We start from the raw sequence: 16,839 nt of genomic DNA, 5'->3' as shown, positions 1-16,839 counted from the left end.
AGGGAAAGACTGTTGATATTGTGCACAAGAAATATGTACCAACCGACACACTATACAATGGGAAAGATGCTTTTATTTGTTGTTTTATGTTTGTGTTTGTTTATGTTTGTTGTCAAAAAATAAAAAAAATGGAGGAAAACCAACAACAAATGGCTCATTTAAAAACAGGAATTTTGGGCTCAATTATGGTTGTAAGTTGAGGATGACCTGTGTTGCTGATTGGATGATTCCTTTCTTTCGATTCTTTTATTTTAGGCAATTTGGATTGTAGCTTTTCTCGCCTCAGTTTTTCTGGGCCTGGACTACGGCTTACTCACATCGATCACTTTTGCTGTGATAACCATCGTCTACAGGACCCAAAGGTACAGTTTACTTTGAAACCGCATATGAAACAATGTTCTTTGCTTTGTTTTTACACTTCTTTTTATGTCTCCCCCCACTCTTATTTAACTTATCTCATTTATTTAATCTAATTCAGCCTTGATCACGAGTAACTCAATTCCTAACACAGGTTAGTCCTCAACGTATGGCCAAAATTGAGCCCCAAAGTTTAGGTTGCTAAGTGAGACATTTTGTTAAATGGGTTTCGTCCTACTTTACAACTTTTAAGTGAATCACTGCTATTGTTAAGCTAGTGACACGGTTGTTAAGTGGATTCGCCTTCCCTTTTGACGTTACTCATCATTGGGTCACAAAAGGGGAGACTGCAACCCGTCATAAATGTGAGTCGGTTGCCAAGCATCTGAATGTAAACCACGTAAATATGTGGATTCTGCAAAGGTCATAACTGAATAAAGGTCGTAAGTGATTCTGTTTAGTGCTGTCGTAACTTTGAACTGTCGCTAAATGAACCATTGTAAGTCGAGGACTTCTTGTAGCTCTTTCCTCATCTTATTTCATTGATGCTTTAGACTGAAATTGACTTTCAGATGGCTCATCAACTTTTAAAACCATCAAAATCAGGGAGGATAATAAGATGCCACTAGCATGGGTGAAAGAAACAGATTTTTGGCTCCTGATTCTAATAGATTAGAATTAGAATTCTTTAATATTTAATTAATATTACTATTTTAATAGAATATAATAGAAAATAGAATTAGGAATAGAATAGAAAATAGAATAGAATATGGAATGGAATGGGAATGGGAATGGAATGGAATGGAATTCTTTATTGGCCAAGTGTGATTAGATACACAAGGAATTTGTCTCCGGTGCATAATCTCTCAATGTACATATTCAGCTGACAATTAAAGTTACCACCTAAATGATAAGCCTTCCTGAACTATTGTCGTTCTAAATTCATGCCCCTGTTTCGGGATCCGTGTCTTGCAAGGTAGATTTTTAATTTAGTACCTGTCCTGTAAAGGCTTCGTTACATAACTGCTTTATTTTGTTAGCAGAAGGTTGCTTGCTTTGTTCCTTGATCAGCGAGTCATGTTCAAAGCAGTAGAACCTGTTTCAATAATGAAGATAAACTTTGGACACGATCATTAAAGTGAACAGGGTTGGTTGGTTTGTTTGGTTTTTTTAAAAATATTTCTTATACCCTGTTTCCCCGAAAATGCGACCTACCCTGAAAATAAGTCCTAGCTTGATTTTTTACACGTACACCCAATATAAGCCCTACCCCCCAAAATAAGCCCTAATTAAGATCCCACGGGTAAAAATTAAGCTAAGGTGGGGATGAGGTGGTGGTGGAACTGCCCTACTACTTACCTTTGGACAGTTGTAGCCCGGCCTCGCACACCCCACCACCTGCCTTGCCGGCCCATTTCTTCTGCAACCAGCAAGGCTGGCAAGGCTTTCCTGAAGGCCTCTGTAGCTGGTAACAAAGCTCAGGATTGATCCAGAGCTCTGTTATCGGGTGCAGAGGCCTTCAGGAAAGCCTTGCCGGTCGCAAAAGAAGAAGTTCCTGAAGGCCTCTGTCAGCGAAAAGGAGGCCGGGGGCAACGTGCATAAGTGGGGTTAGTCAGTGGATGACATCCCCCGAAAATAAGACCTGGTGCCTTTTTGGTGGCAAAAATATATATGAGATAGGGTCTTATTTTGGGGGAAACACAGATAATTCTGCCACATGCAGCTACACATGATTGTCTAACTTCTCCAATAGGAACGGTTATAACGCAAATAACGCATTGTATTTCTGTAATTTTCTTTTTTTCCCCCCACAGTCCCCACTATAGAATCCTTGGCCCAATTCATAACTCAGACATTTATTGTGACGTGGAACTGTATGAAGAGGTAAGAGATTTGGAACGCTTGAAGACCCCAAAAATTAATGTCTTCCGTTAAAAACAGGGTGGAACCATAGGATCTCAGGCGGAATCTCCCTTGCGCTCTTGTCTTAACCAGTAGGTTCATAAAAGAAAAGGTACTTGCAGGAATCCTGAATAGATTGATTGGGTTGAACTAAAGCTAGAAAGAAGAGCAACCGGAAGTGGAAAGTTTCTTCAGAAGATCGAAAGCTTTCCAGATTAGTAAGATTTCAGATTTCATCTCAGAGCCTTTCCAGATCAGTAAGGTTAATTCATACTTCGGAGTTCATCCCAGAAGGTTTCCAGGTCAGAAAGGTTGATTCGTGCTTCAGAATCCATCTCAGACAGTTCCCACATTAGTGGTCATTCCAATGACTAGAACATAGTTAAGCTGTCTGCCAAAAGGAAAAGAAAAAAAAAAGAATTTTGCTGCAAGTTTGGAGTTATAAACAAACCATGGAAGGCAACATTTGCAGCTGCCAATTAACTTAGGAGGAAGCATTGCCAGAATTAGGGGGAGAGTGGAAAGGAAAATATGTTTTACTGGATAGAGCAAAAGTCACAGCGTTTTAGGATTGTACGAATGCAATCCTATTTTTAATCCTTAAAAACAAGGGGGAGAATTCCATTTTTCCCATTTTCCTGTCTGCCCAACCCAGAAATTACACCCATGCAACTTTTGTGTCAAGAAAAATAGTCCAGTATGTTATTAGATTTAAGATGGAATTTACTGAATAATGAAATAAAAGTATGTGATAAAATTGCAAATGTGACATAAAATTATAAAGGTATAATGAATTTAGAATTAAAAAAAAAGAGTGCTAGACTACAGAATAAGATATGAAAACATTTATAGAAAAAGGAATTAAGAAATAAATTGAAAATGGATTTAATAAGTGTAAAGAAAATAAGAATAATGGAGAAAATTTACTGGAAAATGGAAGTAATTATATGATATAGAATTGAATGTGAAAGATAAATGTGTGTTAAGGTCATGTTTGTATTGAAGTGTAAAAACCTAGAACCACGTGGTTCACTGAAAGAGATGTTTTTAAAATATAAAATTAATAAAAAATTATTACAAAAAGAAAGAAAGAAAAATAGTCCAGTAGAAACACTTAATTTTTTATTTTTGAGACAGCAAGACTGACATCCAGTACATTTCATAATCGCCTGCTTTTCGGAGGTAAACAAGTAGCTATTCTCTTAGGGTGTGATGAATTTAATGCAATGCAAACTTAACCAAGGAACGCTTTATTCTTTGTTTTAATTCTGCCCCCATTTAGGTAAAAGAATGCCCTGGGATTAAAATATTCCAGGCAAATGCACCACTCTATTTCGCTAACAGTGAGTTATTTACCAGCGCATTGAAAAGAAAGGTAAAGGAATTTCCTTCTTCCTGGTTAGTCAATCCACTGTCAAATTTCGTAGGCAAATTGTACAAGTCAACTCACGAAACAGATTTTTGTTGGGCTCTAGAATTACAATATTTTTTTTGGGGGGGGGGGGTGACAGGAAGGTTGTGGTCTTCTCAATCTTTAAAAAACACCCTGGATTGTACAGAATTAAGACCACCATTTCTATTTAAGATGCTAGTTTTATTCTTCCACCGTTTTTTAAAAATGAGACAAAGACGAGGATGGTGATACTCAAATATTTTATGTCTTCACCTGTAGTTTTAAGTGGTACAGTCCAGTACAGGTAGGCTCGACTTACAATCACAATTGAGCCCAAAATTTCCGCTGCTAAGCGAGACAGTTCTTAAGTGAGTTTTGCCCCATTTTATGACCTTTCTTGCCATCTCTGCACTTATTAAGTTAGTAATGTGGTCATTAAGTGAATCCGACTTCCCCGTTGACTTGGCTTGTCAGAAGGTCGCAAAAGGGGATCACGTGATCCCAGGGTGCTGCGACTGTCATAAATACGAGCCAGTTTCCAAGCCTTTGAATTTGGATCATAGGGATGCAGCAATGGTTGTGTTAAAAACAGACATAAGTCACTTTTTTCAGTGCCTTTGTAACGTCGGAAAGTCACTAAATGAATGCTTCTATGTCAAAGACCACTTATGTACTATGTCATCTTTTAATTAATCCCTTGCGGGGTGGAGTCTGAGCAACTGAATGGAGCTGGCAGAGTGTTTTACTGGCCGGATGCCCTTCCTGTTGCCAGTGTGGAGTTTTGTTCAGCAGACATATTCTCAGTGTGCCCAGAGAAAGAAATATCTGCCTCTACCTAGGATCGAACTCACAGCCTCCTGATTGTGAGGCGAGAGCTCCAGCTCTAGCCCACCATATTATGTGGCCAATGATACTTTGAACTGAGTCAAGGATCATTTTACTAGGACCGTGATGGCAAACCTATGGCATGCATTGCCACAGGTGGCACACAGAGCCATTTGTGCCAGCATGCGAGCTGCAGGCAAACTTACCTCACTGCGCATGCATGCGCCTCACAGCTGATTTTCGACAGGTTTGAGGCCTTTTTTGGCCTTCCAAAAGCTTGAGAAAAGCTTCTGCAGGTTTTGCAGGCCAAAAACTAGCCCCGTTTTGTCACTTCCTGTTTTTCTGGAAATACTGGAAGTGATGAAACGGGCCTAGTTTTCAGCCTGCAAAGTCTGCAGAAGCCTTCCTCAAGCCTCTGGGAGGCTAGAAAGGGCCTCAAACCGGCCGAAAATCAGCTGTGAGGCACAGTGCAGGGAAGGGGGTGGCGTGGTGGGTGGGTGGGGATTGTGCGTGCATGCATAGGGGGGCGTGGCACATTGCCTTCTGGTGCTGGCATGCGAGCGTGCAATCGTGCGCATAATTTTTGGCACAGGAGGTTAGCCACCACTGTACTAGGATATCCAAAACCTCTTTGCTTTTCTAAATCAGAGTCCCATTTGCAACGGACATGAATGATCAACATAGTAAGTAAATTGACCTCATTAATCGCTTTAATCCAGTAAAGCTGTTAGCAGCTTTCATGAATTAAAGATATTCATTCAGGGGCACTATTTTAGCACACGGATGTATAGAAGGATCGTATCTTAAAGGTTCACCTTTTTATTTTGTCAGCAGCCTACTGGTGTTAATCCTGCTTTTTTTTGTCCAAGGTAAGCTAAAGCTTCATGAAATTTTCCTTTCTTTCTGGGGTAGACTGGCGTGGATCCTTGTAAAATATTGGCAGCGAAGAAAAAAGCACAAAAGAGACATGCAAAGGAACAAAAGCGACTGGACGAACAGCAGAAGAAAGCAGTTTTGAAGTTGGTAAGTTTGAAACGCTTCGGGGAAGTACAGAATAACAGCTTGGATTTATCTGGTAAGAGATTTGTACCGATAAAGGAGAATATTTGTACCTGAAGGTTGAAATGAGAGATCCTTGGTACTCTCTGTGGTTGGTGGTTTCCTTGCAGACGTTTCGTTACCCAACTAGGTAACGTCATCAGTGCTAGTAAGGAATGAAGTTTGCTCTCCGTTTGTATACTAGCGGCTCTCCGTTTATATAGTAGTGGCTTGTTTTCAACTGGGAAATCATGACTGTCCTAGACTAAGCCAAAAACGCTAGAGAATTCCTGGAAGCCTGATAAATTGACCATTGAGAGTGAAGAAGAGACAGTCAACAGGCCAAAAAGGGAACAAAAATTCCCTCAACCCTGTTCAACTATTTACAAAGTCTGCACTACTATTACTGTTAATCTTGTCATCACTCCTTATCACCCATCCCCTCCCACTTGTGGCTGTATGACTGTAACTTTATTGCTTGTATACTTACGATTTATATTGACTGTTTCCTAGTATGATTGATTGCTTATTGTACCCTATGACTATCATTAAGTGTCGTTCATACCTTATGATTCTCGACTCCTGACGAATGTATCTTTTCTTTTATGTAAACTGAGAGTATTTACACCGAGACAAATTCCTTGTGTGTCCAATCACACTTGGCCAATAAAGTATTCTATTCTATTCTATTCTATTCTATTCTATTCTATTCTATTCTATTCTATTCTATCTAAAAGAGCAAAATAGCCCCCTAACCCTAACCCTAACCCTAATCAACACCCAGATGCGCATATATTAACTCTAAGATTAACATTAGACTAACAATGAAGAAGTAAACAAGGAATCACCAAACAACAAACAGTAAACAGCCCAACTCAAGCACCTCCAAGACCATTCCCACCAACACTGACAGGGCAAGCCACTAAGAATGTAAACCGAGAGCAAACTTCACTCCCTACTAGCGCTGATGCTGTAACCTAGTTTAGTAATGAAGTGCCTGCAAAAAAACCCAAACAACCAAGCTCAGAGAGCATCAAGGACCCCTTCAGAAATATGAGACACTTCTAGACAATTGCATTGTATGGAAAAATGTGTGCCTTCTTGGTGGGTTAGCCTGTGAATTGTGACTAGCACACTTATTATTCACAAATGCTATTTTCAGCATTCTTGGGAACTTTCTGGATGGAAATCAAACATGAATATAAAATCCTAGATTTTGTATTCAGAGCTTTGTTACCAAGTTTGGTAAAAGATGTCCTTGGTAGGAGTGCTTTTGAGGTAGGACGAGACGTCGCGATTTCGTAAAGGGCTTCAAATTTCCACCTTCTCCAAATTACACAAATTCCTAGCATTTTTTTCTGTTGTGGAGAAAACAGGCCAGAGAACATTTCTTCTCCCAGCTGAAATCTGGAAACAAAATGTTGAACACAAGATTTCTAGACAGTTGGCTTAGATAAATGAGATTTTTGAGAGTGTATGACATTAAAACAGTTCATATTTTATTATTTGACAGAAAGTTGAGGAAAGGCCATTATAAAGAATGTCTTAATCTCTTCATATAATCAGAGAAAAAGAGCTAAGGAAAAAATGATTTTCTCTTGTAAGTGTATGTACAAGTTTGCCCAAAACTCGACTCTCTGCACTTAAGATTGTACAATTAATTTGTGCTTAATTGTCCTCCATCCAAGACGAATAATGTCAAAGATGTCAATTACTTATTTAACTTTGGGAATGATTCGGGATAGATAAGATGCTGCGGTAAACGTTCCCCAAGTGAATTACAATAACAGTTTGTTAACAGAGAGTTTTGAAACTTTTCTTTTGTTTTAGTATGATTATTCTTCCTGTTAATTACTTTGTCACTAATATATAGGAGACAGGTGAATAATTTGCACCTAGATTTAGTAGTTTAAAGAGGGTTGTTTGGTGAGGAGTCAGAACTAATGTAGCAATATATTAATCAGTATTCAATTAGAGAGGTTATTAATAATATAAAATATAGAATATAGAGAACAGAATAGAGAATAACAGAGTTGGAAGGGACCTTGGAGGTCTTCTAGTCCAACCCCCTGCTTAGGCAGGAAACCCTATACCATTTCAGACAATTAGGTATCCAAACTCTTCTTAAAAACTTCCAGTGTTGGAGCATTTACAACTTCTGGAGGCAAGTAACTCAGGGGTGGGATTCTACCGGTTCGGACTGTATAACCAGTTGTTATGATTCTGTGCAGTTTGGAGAACCGACAAATCGTGCCTCTGGCTGGCCCCACGCCCAGTCAGCCCTAATTGCACATGCGCAACATCGCATGCATACCTGACATCGCTTCCCCACCCAGTCACTCTGTAAGGTATTTTTTTTTCTCCCCCTGCCGAAGATCAGCTGTGCTGGAATCCCCCTCGCTGTCTTACTGCTTCGCCCAGGAGGCAAAAAGTGGGGGACGGAGGGGATGCTGTGCCCCCCATGCTCTGTTTTTTGCCTTCCTGGGCCCCAGGGAAGCCTCCTGGGAGCAAAAATGCCCTCCAGAAGGCTTCCCTGAGGCCCAGGAGGCAAACAAAAAATGGGGGGTGGGTGTTTGCTTCAGAAAAAGAAGCCACACCCACCCAGTCACATAGCCACGCCCATCTATCCACATCCACAGAACGAGCTGTTAAAAAATTTGAATCCCACCCCTGGGCAAGTTGTTCCACTAGATAATTATTCCCACTTTCAAGAAATTTCTCCTTAGTTCTAGGTTGCTCCTCTCCTTGATTAGTTTCCATCCATCGCTTCCTGTCCTGCCCTCAGGTGCTTTGGAGAATAGCTCCCTGTTAATATGTGCATATGTGGTGTTTGGGGTTTTTTAAATGGTCTTCTTTTAATGTTTTGACTGTTTTGTGTTCTTTGTTCCTTTTTGTCCTTGTTTGTGTTTCTTTCTGTTCTTTTTGTATTTTGTATTTTTAATCTTGTCCTGAAACAAAATTAAAAATAATATATATATATTAAAAAAGACAAATGATGTAGACCACAGCATGAAACACGAAGTGATGCAAGATGAAGTTTCGCTTAACGGGAAATTCTCGGCGGCCGAAGCAACTCCGCAAGACTCCTCTCCAGAGGAACTGGAACATTTTATGATACCAGGAAGCAACGTCCACTCCATCATTCTCGATTTTTCACCCGTGAACTTTGTGGATTCAGTTGGAGCCAAAGCCCTTCAGTCAGTACGTAGTTTTGATCGCTCTTTCTGACAATAAAACATCTGTTGAATTTTGTGCTCTTGCACCCAGAGGAGAAGCGGGCATGTTTAATTTATTTCCTTGGGTGTCCGTTTCATCAAATTTAGATTCCACCTGTCATTATGGAGTTTAAGCATACACAACACCTTTTCTTATCTATAATAATAATAATCTGTAAAGTAGCTTTCATTGAGAGAGAATGGAATTAGAATTTAGAATAGAATAGAATAGGGAATTGAGTGAGAATAGAATAGAATAGTAGAATAGAATAGAAAATAGACTAGAAAATGTGGAATGGAATTAGAATTAGAATAGAATAGAAGAATAAAGAATTGAATTGGAATGGAATGGAATTGAATAGGGAATTGAATGAGAATAGAATTTAATAGAATAGGGAATTGAATGAGAATAGAATAGGATAGAATAGAATAGAATAGAATAGGGAATAGAATGAGAATGGAATGGAATAGAATAGAATAGAATAGAATAGAATAGAATAGAATAGAATAGAATAGAATAGAATAGAATAGAATAGAGTGAGAATACAATAGGGAATTGAATTAAATAGAATAGAATAGAGAACACAATAGGGAATTGAATTAAATAGAATAGAATAGAGAATACAATAGGGAATTGAATTAATTAGAATAGAATAGAATAGAATAGAATAGAATAGAATAGAATAGAATAGAATGAGAATAGAGTGAGAATAGAGTGAGAATAGAATAGGGAATTGAATTAATTAATAGAATAGAATAGAATAGATGGAATGCAATAGAATAGAATAGAATAGAATAGAATAGAATAGAATAGAATAGAATAGAATAGAATAGAATGAGAATAGAATAGAGTGAGAATAGAATAGAGTGAGAATAGAATAGGGATTTGAATTAATTAATAGAATAGAATAGAATAGAATAGAATAGAATAGAATAGAATAGAATAGATGGAATGCAATAGAATAGAATAGAATAGAATAGAATAGAATATATGGAATGCAATAGAATAGAATTAGAATAGAGTTAGAATGGAATGGAATAGAATGGAATAGAATAGGGAATTGAATGAGAATGGAATGAAATAGCAGAGTTGGAAGGGATCTTGGAGGTCTGCTAGTTCAACCCCCTGCTTAGGCAGGAAACCCTACACCACTTCAGACAAATGGCTGTCCAATCTCTTCTTAAAGGCCTCCAGGGATGGAACATCCAAAAGTTCTGGAGGCAACCCCTTCCGCTGATTAATTGTTCTCCCTGTTGGGAAATTCCTCCTTAGTTCCAGGTTGCCTCTCTCCTTGGTTAGTTTCCACCTATTGTTTCTTGTCCTGCCCTCAGGTGCTTTGGAAAATAGATTGACCCCTTCTTTTTTGCGGGAGTTTCCTACATCACTACAGGAAGTTTTTTTTTGTTTTGTTTTGCATGGTTCCTGGTAGAATTACACAAAAGAGCTTACTACAATTCAGCATCTTTTTTTTCAAATTTCCCCACATATGTTGTTACCTTATGATTTGTCAGAAGGGAAAAATCAGATTCCACACAAAACTGTCCAATTAAAACTGATTTATTGCTAAACGGCCTTGGCATAGGAATCTTCTCAACTACCGGGAAGCATCTGCTTAGAGTTAAATAAGGGTGCACAGAATTCATGGGACTTAATTCACTTATGACTCTGTAGGGATTCTAGGCTAATCCCTCTTTTGACTCCACTCTCAGACTCCGCCACTACTACTCCTACATCTTTAGCCACATCCAGAGGGGCATCAGGATAAGAAAGAGAGTTTGAGAGATTTAGCGTTGTGTTTCATCTTATTCCTTCCGAATATTTCTAAGACAATTGGAAATCAACTTTAAAAGGGAATTTTACAGCAAATTGGTAGGGGTGGAATAGATGAGCTTTGATAAATCTAGAAATAAGTTATTTTCTTCCCTGTTTCAGATCATAAAAGAATATGAAGAAATTGGTATATCAGTTTATATAACCGCCTGCAATGGTAAGTCGGAGAAGTATGGGTTAAATTTTCCCACAGTCATCAGGCTGTTAATGTTCTGTCTAGTCTTCTTCAACTTGATGCCTTCCAAAATTACTACTCTTGGATTCCTACCGTGTTTCTCATAAAATAAGACTGGGCCTTTTTTTTTTTTTTTTTGAACCCTGAAAAAATGGCTAGGCCGTCTTTTTGGGGGTGACTTAATTCCCCCCCCCCCCATGCGCACCCCCACCTAGAGCGCCCCGCAGGCAGACTCGCCTCGCCAACCAGCCGCTTCTATCCGCTATTAGGAGCGGCCTCGTGGTGAGGCAAGTCTGCGGGCAGGGCACTCCTGACGGCCGATAGAAGCAGCCTAGTGGTGAGGCGTGGCTGCCCATGGGTTGCTCTAGCCGAGTCTACCCGCGGGGGTGCTCCAAACAGCAAGTTCCCCCCCTGCCCTCCCCCCCCCCATTTCTCTTCACCTCGTGTTGTTCAAGCAATGTAAGAAATGGCGGGGAACGCATGCTTTAAATAGGCCCAAATTTGGGGGCCTGGGCTTAATTTCACCGCATGGGGTGCTGGGGGGGGGCGTATTGTTGGAGAAACATGATACCTAGCCAGTATGATGGGTGGAAGTCCACCACATTGTTTAATCCAGCAACTGAGGTCCTACATCTCACCACGTAAGATAAACGATTCCTTGCAGAACTGGAATTATCAAGTCTGCATTTGTACTGTCCTTGACTTATAACAATTCATTGTAGTGACTTTTCAAAGTTACAACAACCCTGAAAAAGTGAGTTATGACTCTTTTTCACATTTAAGACCGTTGTAGCATCCTCATGGTCACGTGATCAAAATTAGGATGCTTGATAACCGACTCATGTGACCAGCAAAGTCAGTGGGGAAACTAGATTCACTTAACAACGGTGTTACTGACTTAACAACCCCAGTGATTCACTCAACAACTCTGTTAAGAAAGGTTGTAAAATAGGGCACAACTCAATAATTGTTTCACTTAGGAATAGACATTTTGAGTTCAATTGTGGTTGTAGATTGAGAACTACCTGTACTTCTAAATATATATTTTACCTGTTTGATGTTTCTCCAAAGAGGGGAGTAATTGTTTTGAAACAGTTTTCTATTTATATTTGTCAACCTAACCCCTAAGTATTTCACCTTTTACTCAATCTTAAAACCCGATTTTTTGTTCAATATTTCACTGTGCTGAGAAGACATATTCTTGATTAGCATTGTTGTTTCCCATTTGTTTATTTTGAAACCTGCCCAAAGTCCCAAACTCATTTAATTTCCTCATCAAATAATTTGTATTGGTGTTTTTTTTGAGGGGGTCTTGTGAAAATATAACCAGATCATCAGCAAATGCCCTCAATTTATATACTGCTTTCTTAACATTTATGCCCCTTATTTTATCATCTTATCTGATACCTCTATTCAGAACTTCCAATACCAAAATAAATGACAAAATATTTTGGAAAAGTGGAAGCTGTTGGGGAAAAAAACTTTTTTAAAAAGAAAAATAATATGAGTACTGGATTAAAGTTAAAGGTATATGCAAGAGAGAAGCACAGAGACATAGTTTATGGTTTTAAATAAACCAAAGCTTGTGTCAAAATATAATATTATCCCCAGTGCTTTAGCAGAGTGCAAAACAGAACACAACTTAATCAACACGTCAAGTTCATGAGCCAAATAAACTTTCTCTTACAGCAATAACTATCCACTCTTTCCTGGGGAACAAAATCATTCCTGCTTTTGCTTCTGAGAACTTTGTTTTTCGTAGTTTTGTTTTCTGCACATAATTGTGTTTCCCTAGCCTGGATAAATTACCCCAAATTGGGTAAAAGTGACTTTTGTTTGAGAAACAACGCACAAACATTGCTCAATCACTGAAGGGACATTTAAATAACAACTTTCTGATGAGTGGTAAAAAAGGATTTCCTGATAAGTGACTTTGGGTAATGAAGGAAAAGGTTAGGGAAACAATGGTGCAACAGGAATTAACCACGATTTGAAATGACAAACGGTTTTACCTCATAAATTTTATTAAGTTTCATTATAAGATAAAATACAGAAGAAACAAAAGTTAGGAAGCCAAGATACTTTACTTCATAAATGTTATAAAGTTTGATTATTTATTTTATTAAATTTGTTTGCTGCCCATCATGATGTGAGGCTACTTTTAAAATAAAACTGTGTGTGTGAGTGTGTAAATTTAAAATCACACTATAAGATTTAATAGATTATAAAATAGAATGCAGAAGAACCAAAAGTTAGAAAAGTAATGGAATCACTGATTCTCTTAGTTTTCTTTTGTCTCTTTTGGACTTTATGTTATAAAAAACTTAATAAAATATATAAAATAGGGTGAAGTAAAGTTTTCTCCATCCAGTTATGTCCAGCTTTAGGGGGCAGTACTCATCTCTGTTTCGTAGCTGAATAATCCAGCATTGTCGGAAGACGTCTCCATGGTCCTGTGGCCAGCATGGCTATACGCCAGAGGCGCACAGAACACTGTTACCTTCCCACCCAAGTGATACCTATTTATCTACACGCATTTGTGCGCTTTCGAACTGTTAGGTGGGCAGACGCTGAGGTGAGGACAGGAGCTTGCCCCTGTCATGTGTCACTTGGGTCTTGAACCCAGGATGTCCGCTTTCCACCCGACAAGCTCAGTGCCCCCTTTTATAACTTAATAAAACTTAAAACTCTTAAACTTAATAAAATTTATGAAGTAAAACGGTATAATTTCAAATCATTATTAATTCCTGTTGCACCATTGTTTCCCTTAACCTTTTCCTGTTTTTACTAAACAGTTCTTCTTTTATGTAGTTTCATTTGTGGAGGCTGGGCAGCAAAATTGAAGCCAAAATTTCCATTGCTACACGAGACATTCGTTAAGTGACTTTTGCCCCATTTTACGACCTTTCGTGCCACAGTTATTAAGCAAATCATTGCAGTTACTGTAAGTTAGAAACCCGGTTGTTAAGTGAATCTGGCTTCCCCATTGCCTTTCTTTGTCAGAAGGTCGCAAAAGGGGACGCCCGGGGACACCACGACAGTCGTAAATTTGAACCAGTGGCCAAGTCTATGAACTTATGTGACCCATGTTGTTGCAACGGTCGTAAGTGTGAAAAATGTTCATAAGTCGCTTTTTTCAGTGCTGTAAGTTCGAACAATCACCAAGGACTACCAAGGACTTACAACAATTCATGTAGTGACCATTCAAAGTTACAATGGCACTGAAAAAAGTGACTTATGGCCATTTTTCACACTTAGGACCATTGCAGCATCCCCATGGCCATACACACACACACACACACACACACACACACTAGCTTGTCCTTCGCTATGGAACTATGTGGTCAGGCTTAGTTTTTAGGGAGGAAAATAGGGGGGGGGGGAGAATCTGCCTCTGCCTACCAGCATCCATCGGTATTCATCTGGCTAGCATCCTGTCAGTGTGTGTGAGACTTGAGGGCTGTTTGGAAACTGAAGCAGTATTTGCTGTGTGAGCAAGAAGGAGACAGCAAGGAGCCTGGGCGTGACTTAGCTCAACTGTTCTGTACTAAAGCTGCTTGGTGCTCTCAAACTGAAACTGAAACTCCTCCTTTGCTTGTGTTTTGCATTTGGAAGAGATTTCTATTCAGATGGGGAAGGGGAGTAGAACTCCTTAGCATCAGAACATGTTAATAATAATAACATAGGAAATACTAATAGCTCTGATGGTCATTTTGAAAAAATCCTTTCTTAGTGAGCACCTAGAAGGCAAGAGGAACATACATGCCAAATTTCAAGTTTGTAGGTTTTACGGTTCTGGAGATTTTCTGATGATGCATGAGCACCTGTTACTTCGCTTTTATATATATATAATATATATTATTTTATTCTCACCAGGCTCTGTTATGGACAGCCTCTCTAGACTGCATTTTTTTGAGAAAGCATCCATGCGAGATTTGTTCTTCCCGAGCGTTCATGACGCTGTCCTCACCAGCCAGCTGAGAGGCTTCTCTTCCACCTATCTTTAACTCATCTCCTCCACCCTGAACTATGTGGATCTATTCCCAAGGGCTCCCGTAGACATTTATTTCATTTGCACAGAGGACGGAGCCGAAGACTAGCCAGTCCTACGGGTCAGGGTTGCGTCTGCACCCACACTGCAACAAGCCTGTGTTTTTCCCTGCCAGCCTATTTCCGGCCCGAAGACTCCTGAAGCCTTAATCCTTTCCAACGTTGTACTTTTTTCCACTGAAGTTCAAAAGTTGTTCGATGCACGTGTGGCATAAATGCAAATATTTGTAGAGCACTGGAAGGTTGCTCTGTTTTGCTGCACATCCATTTTCTTTCTGGTGGACCGTTGAGTAACGGGCCAGAAAATATGAACAGTTATTTTATTTTACTTTTTTTTATTTTATTTTAACAGTGCATTCCTGTGCAAGAATTGGGATGGATATGAAAAGGTGCACTGTATGTGTGGGTGTGATTGTGTATTGTGTGCCTGTGTGTGAGAGAGTGCCTGCTCCTCTAACTTGAAAATGCAAGCTACTTTTCCAGATTTTCAATTCAGAAATCAGTGGGTTTTTTCGTCCGATGGCTACTAAGTATAATAAACATTTTTGGGAACCACCAGGATTTTTGCTCCGTTTTATAAATTATGATGACTCAAGGAGGGTAAGATTGTTTTCACATAAAGGAGACTCTCCTGTACTGTCCCAATGCTAACCTTAAGGAAGGTGTATTTAAAATTGAACAAGACAATAGATAGTGCAACTAGTTAAGGAAGAGGAAAAAAAAGAACTCAGCACTCAAAATCTACTTTCTACACATTAAGCAGCTAGGCATAGTTATTGCAGCTAGCTATGCGTCGTCTGGAAAGGGGAAAAAATGGAAGAAATGATGTTTTCCAAAATAGAAGATCCCATTTGATGTACTTTCTGTGCACTGATGCATCTTGAAGTCACAAAAAGATTGCTGTGAAAAATCTCACTTCGCTTGGACTCCCGAAGAAGTTGGTTTCTTGAGACAATTCTCAGTACAATGTGGGGACTGGTGAACGATCAGAGCAATTTATGTCTCGTTGTGTCCAGTGCTTGGTTGCACAAGAGACCAGAAAACAGCTGGATGCCCTATGCAAGTTTTATTTCAATAGTGCTTCCTCTCAGGTAGGTTAATACAGGGTTAGGACAGCGCCACCACAAAGGCAGCCAAATAAAAGACTTTCAATGGAGGAATTGGGCAGATTTCAGTTGATTTCTCCTACTACATAAGCCTTAAACATCCAAGGAGGTTTTTCTCTCCCTCCCGCCCCCCCCAAATACAGTTCGTTCCTTTCGGCTAACCTTGCCAAACTGTTAATGTCCTGTGTTAGAATATTATTATTATTAGATAAACAGTTTTTCTTCCCTGGTATGTTTAAACCAGAGGATTGTGATGTTATCTATTTATGCAGGCTGTTTAAGTGCGTCTATTATCTACAATTTTGAAGCAAACCTAAAATACTGATAGCCAAAGACTCGTCCATCAAAAGTGGTTTCATTTAGCGTCGGTTTGCAAACTGATTGTAGAAATGAAATTTAAGCTATTCAGGCCATCCCACACACTCTCATGGAGTTGCTTCTTAGCGATGTTGTACAAAGGATGTAGGATTCCAATGCGCTGCCTTTCTTATATTAAAGGAAAGTAGCCCTTTGCAGCTTAGGTCAATTGTTGCTAGAGTTGGATAGAACTCTGAATATCGGTTAATAATGCTGGTATTTTTGCAAGATCTTGACTTTGTGGGAGTGGATGTATTTAAGACCATATATTCTATCGACTGCCTGTTCTTGGAGAAGCCCTGATGGCCTTTTATAACCAGATGTTTCATTCAGATGCAAGTCAAAAGTTAAAACCTCTCAATAAAAAGACGATAAATCTTGAATTTTTCATTCCCTTTGTCATTTTTACGCAACCAAGTTGGTATGGTGATGAACCTATAAAGGTACAGTATGTTGGGGCCTTCACTGCTTCCAACAGGGGTGTCCAACCTTGGCAATATTAAAGACTTATGGACTTCAACTCCCAGAATTCTTTGCTGGCTGGGGAATTCTGGGAGTTGGAAGTCCACAAGTCTTCAAAAGTTGCCAAG

At 39.2% G+C, this 16,839-nt stretch overlaps 1 protein-coding gene across 2 annotated transcripts in view; it reads left to right on the top strand.

Annotated features, from left to right (window-relative positions):
* The window catches only part of SLC26A5 (solute carrier family 26 member 5), a 48,122-nt gene extending 31,490 nt beyond the window's left edge, over window positions 1-16,632 (top strand). For both annotated transcript variants that reach the window (XM_026677214.2, XM_087967763.1), the window contains exons 13-19: window positions 256-362; window positions 2,172-2,241; window positions 3,542-3,634; window positions 5,390-5,500; window positions 8,504-8,716; window positions 10,664-10,718; window positions 14,613-16,632. In XM_026677214.2, coding sequence (XP_026532999.2) covers window positions 256-362; window positions 2,172-2,241; window positions 3,542-3,634; window positions 5,390-5,500; window positions 8,504-8,716; window positions 10,664-10,718; window positions 14,613-14,743 — 780 coding nt within the window. In that variant the 3' untranslated portion in view covers window positions 14,744-16,632. The remainder of the gene's footprint in view (window positions 1-255; window positions 363-2,171; window positions 2,242-3,541; window positions 3,635-5,389; window positions 5,501-8,503; window positions 8,717-10,663; window positions 10,719-14,612) is intronic.
* The last annotated feature ends 207 nt before the right edge of the window (window positions 16,633-16,839 follow it).

This window comes from Notechis scutatus, chromosome 6 (genome assembly GCF_049901735.1).
Source record: "Notechis scutatus isolate UNSWTSFEM ecotype Mainland chromosome 6, rNotScu1.2, whole genome shotgun sequence".
Taxonomy (NCBI): domain Eukaryota; kingdom Metazoa; phylum Chordata; class Lepidosauria; order Squamata; family Elapidae; genus Notechis; species Notechis scutatus.
Note: the sequence above shows the minus strand (reverse complement) of the source record. Positions and strands in the feature narration are given on the sequence as shown.